The sequence below is a fragment of the Sinocyclocheilus grahami genome, unplaced genomic scaffold (assembly GCF_001515645.1).
Source record: "Sinocyclocheilus grahami isolate Dianchi unplaced genomic scaffold, SAMN03320097.WGS_v1.1 scaffold2026.1, whole genome shotgun sequence".
Lineage (NCBI taxonomy): Eukaryota > Metazoa > Chordata > Actinopteri > Cypriniformes > Cyprinidae > Sinocyclocheilus > Sinocyclocheilus grahami.
Window position 1 is genome coordinate 50,065 of NW_015507205.1, and position 4,765 is coordinate 54,829.

The window sequence follows — 4,765 nt, forward strand, 5'->3', positions numbered from 1 at the left end:
GGTTTTAATGTTTTTGTCTTGTCGCTCCGGCCGGACAGGGCATCAACATTATGGTGAGGGGCGTAACATTTCTGTCACACACTTGAGGTATTCGGCCAATCACAACGCACTGGATCGCTGGCCAATCACAGCACACCTCGCTTTTCAGACCGATGAGCTTTATAAAAATCGACGCGTTTCAAAAAGGCGGGGCATAGAGAAGAAACAATAATGTACAGTATGTGGAAAATAATGTGTTTTTTTTTACTTTAAATCGCATAAACATTTCATTACACCAAATAATGTTCTTTTTAGCAGCATCATATGAGCCCTTTAAGTTTGCTTTTTAAAACAAATGGATGTTTACACCATGTCGACACCAATCGCGAGCAGCGCAGCATGGCGCGACTAAATGCAATAGAACCCATTATAATCAGTGACTCTGTCTACACTGGATGCGATGCGACGATAAATCCCCGACAGCAAACTGATGCTTCATTCTATTTATGATGTACTGACACACAGTTAAATGATTTTCAACAGTCGCTTTGTCGCGTCTAGTCTAGTCAGACTTTAGCTGCTGTGCCATGGCGTAACATGACAACTGTCACGTCTGGTGTAGACACGGTGTTAGTATGCGACAACAACAATCGTTGTCATTTAGGAATAAGAGTAAATGGGGTTTGGATCTAGATTATGACCTTTTAACGATTAATCGTACAGCTCTAATTTCTGATAATATATGCGTCTCCATATATTTCTGATAATATTTTTATAGAAACATTACACTTAATTCAGAATCATAATTATACATTGTATTAAAGGGATAGTTCACCCAAAAATAAAAAATTATGTCACCATTTACTCACCAAATCAGTTGATGGGCCCCATTGATTTCCACAGTAATTTTTTTTCCTACTACTGTATGGAAGTCAATGGCTACTATGAACTGTTTGGTTATCACCATTCTTCAAAATATATTTTTGTCTTCAACAGAAGAAAAAAATTCATACAGGTTTGGAAAAACATAAGGGTGATGAAGAGTAAATGATGGTAGAACTTTCATTTTGGGGTGAACTGTCCCTTTACGTAAATTATGTAAAATCAAATGAAGTAAAATTATTACATTTAGTAAAATCAAAACATCTCACATATCACAAAAGGTCAGTGAATCCATACCAGAAGTGACAGTGCAGTGTTGCAGATAAAGGACAATCCTCCTCCAAATGGCCAGTAATCAAGCTGCATTAACGGGCTGGCGATGAGGTTGCTAGCCGGCGTTCTCACTACTGGTTGCCTTCACAGCGAATCAGGTTTCTTGCCGCTAATTACAAACATTTTGGAGGCAAAAGACTAAATATAACACAAATACAAATTAAATCCATACATACAAACAAAAATGAATGAGAAGCAGAGCCTACTTTTTCCCATTGCATATGTTTATCTACGGCTGAGAGGAGAAAGATCACATGAGCTCTACCATCTTCTTTCCTACTGGCTGTTGCTCCCGAAAGTCACTCTTCATTTGCATAAAGTTGAAGAATTCTGAACTTTGTCGCATCGCTGGACACACCCCATCCGATCACCAACGGCCTCTGTCGCCGGAAATCACCAGCTCTCCATTGAAATGAATGGGATCGAGTTGCTTTGACGTTGCGTGTGGCTTGTAGAGTGAACGGGGCTTCAGCTGGATCCTTGGAGAATCTGGAGTGGGGTGGGTCCTTAATAAGAATGATTTTTTTTAACCATTCTTTTAAACAATCTTAAACGTATTTAAATTGTACTGCCATCTGACATTATAAGCCATTTAGACAACCTAAACAAATTCTCAGCTTTAAAACTGTAAGTAATGATTCAAAATTTAAACCTAATGCATGACAATCCCATCAGAAAAATGTGAATCCCCAAAAAAAGACAGAGGATTCACAAAAATGGACCTTTCCATAGAGATCATAGCAAGGTAAACACAACTGTAGCTTTAAAAAAAAGGCCAATTTGTACACCACAATCAAACCAACCTTCATATAATTTTCCCTGCAGCAGCATTTATCCTGATATGACACATCTGAAGGTTGTGATATTCTCCAGTGAATGAAATAAAGGACTGATGATGGTGACAAGTAGGGATGGGCGATACCACTTACTTTGTTTTCGATACGATACCGATATTTTTCAAGGAAGTATCGTCGATATCGATACCGATTCGATACTTCTGAACTAAACTTTTAAATTATGAAAATTATTAAATTACTAAGAGTAAAATTGGTAATCCGAAGCATCTCGAACAAGAGAGAGGGAGAGGTGGTGGGGGGATGGGATCTCGCAAGAAAGTTGTCAACACAATTAAAGTGGCTGCATTTTTTTTTGTGCTAAATGTCAGTGGAAAATTGTGTATAAATGCAGGAATGTCGGAATTTTTAGATGTTAAGTAATCCAAGTGTCAAAACAACAACAAAAATAATTTTAAAGACACATATGTGCACTATATATATCCATGTAATCACCCTATATGGGATTAATTATGTTTGCACTTGTATATTTGATAAAACAAATAGGGTCCCATGTGTAGCCCATTTTGAGCCCATGCACAAATTTCCCATTAATTACCCAACTAGGAACCACATGGGGAGCCCACCTGGGTTCACCCATGTGGGTCCTAGCTGGGTCACCCAAGTGGGCCCCAGATAAGATGCCCATTTTATGCCCATGCCCACTCTGTACACCTGTAGCCCATGTGAAACCCATTTGGGCCCCACATTAACGTGTTTGCTGGGTAATTGGCTTTCTGTAACCCGTTCTTCATATTGCACAGTGACCGTTTTCTGGATATTTTGAACCATTTGTATAGATTTTGAAATAACTATATGGAGATAAGCATGTGCTTTGCAGACCATTGCTGGTGGCACTCTGGGTTTAATTTGACTTGTATATTCCAGGGCTTTTCAACTGACTCATGAACTCTTCAACAGTCCTAAATGTACTGTTGAGTTTAGTTCTATCTCTAACCAAACACACCAAACAAGCTAATCGCAGTGTTCACAATTATTTGTGAATAAGAGACAGGTGTGTTTAATTAGTGTTGAAATTAAAGTCTGCTATAGGCCTACACCAGCTCTCCAGGACTGGAGTTGAGAACCAGTGGCCTATTCACCTTATGTAGCCCACCCTTTTTTAGTGCTGCGTTTGCTGTCTTCTGTGATCTGACAGATTTATAAATGAATCACTCGTTTTAAAATCTTCCTGGTCTACTGACATTTGTTTATCATGGAAAGATCAACACGGGACCATATCTTGACTTTGCTCTTCTTGAATTGAAAGACGCTGATGAAATCGCTGACTGTCCTGGATTGCTCAGTCGATACATTCATGGCCCCCCTCCTAACCGTGGTGGGATCTGCGTTGTGGGACATCCGGGTGAAGGGGTCAAGAAAATAGACCCCTGTTTCATCATTGGGAAAGAGAATCTACAAGAGGCTGCAGATAAACACATCTCTGAGAATCTCAATTTCATTCACGTGATGACACAGCAGTCTTTTGCAGAGAAATGGGAAATGCATGACAACCAGATCATTTATAACTCTTGTTTTTTTCACGGATCTTCTGGCTCTCCAGTTTTTGACGAAGATAGCTATCTGATTGGCGTGCACACCGGTGGCTATGCGTACAAAGGAGAAAACTGTAAAACTAGGAGCCTTATGGAATACGCCTATTCCATGCAGCCCATCCTGGAAAGCAGCATCACACAGGCCTAGAAAAGTGAGAGATCCGACATCTTGAAATTACTCTCTGAATATAAATCTTTAAATCTTAACTTGGAAGACAATGATGTTGACATGAAAGAAGATCCACAAAATCAGGAAGCTTTTATATGAGTAATGGGACAGTACAATCTTGAGTCCTGATTGATGTCGAATCCATCTATTTTTATGAAATATAAAACTTTTCATTTATCTTGAGGTATTCAGGCATGTTCAACATACAATTTAATTCAATGATGTATCAATTCTGTATGATCACTGGATGCCTTTAGGCAAATGTGTCCAACTATTCATCCTTATCATTGGTTATGAGTTCGTATTTTCATTGTTAATCTGTTCTTTGTGTAACGTACATTCTGTTTCATTATGTAGCAACCAGAAAACAAACTACATCTTTGTTAGATCAGACAGCATTATTGTGTTTGTATAATTCCAAAGGATAAATTATATTTAGCTTAAATTCTAGAAATCTGGTAGATCGACCAAAATGAAAATTCTGTTATAAATTATTCAGTCTCATATAATTTCATACCTGCACGACTGACTTTCTTCTGCAGAACACAAAATATATTAAGAAATAAATTGTTTGGAAAAGCACGATTAAATCATGACAGGATTTTTGGGTGAACTATCCATTAAGGGGTTAACAATAAACATTGTTCTTAAATATTTTTGATTGCTCCAGCACTGTTCAATGCTGCAGATATTTGTACTTTCTGCTGCTTCTGAAATACGCCTACAGCTGCATGTATACACTAAAATCAAATGCTTTATATATATATATTATATATATATATATATATATATATAGAAACTTTTTTATTTCATTTAGTTGTAAAGGCAACATTTTAATTTTAATTTAATTTAGTTTGATGTACTAAAATAAAAAATAAAAATAAATTAAAAACTATAAAAAATAGACATATATAAAAATACTAAAAATGACAAAAACACACAACAAAATGACTAAAAATGTACTTAAAGATAAAAAATAAAAACTGATTCAAAATGTTAATAAAAACAATTCT

General features: G+C 36.9%; 1 protein-coding gene across 1 annotated transcript in view; it reads left to right on the top strand.

Moving 5' to 3' along the window:
- The window catches only part of LOC107573757 (protein FAM111B-like), a 44,697-nt gene that overhangs the window by 9,244 nt on the left and 30,688 nt on the right, over positions 1-4,765 (top strand). The window contains exon 3 of the mRNA XM_016260201.1: positions 3,265-3,393. Within this exon, the coding sequence (XP_016115687.1) occupies positions 3,265-3,393 (129 nt within the window). The remainder of the gene's footprint in view (positions 1-3,264; positions 3,394-4,765) is intronic.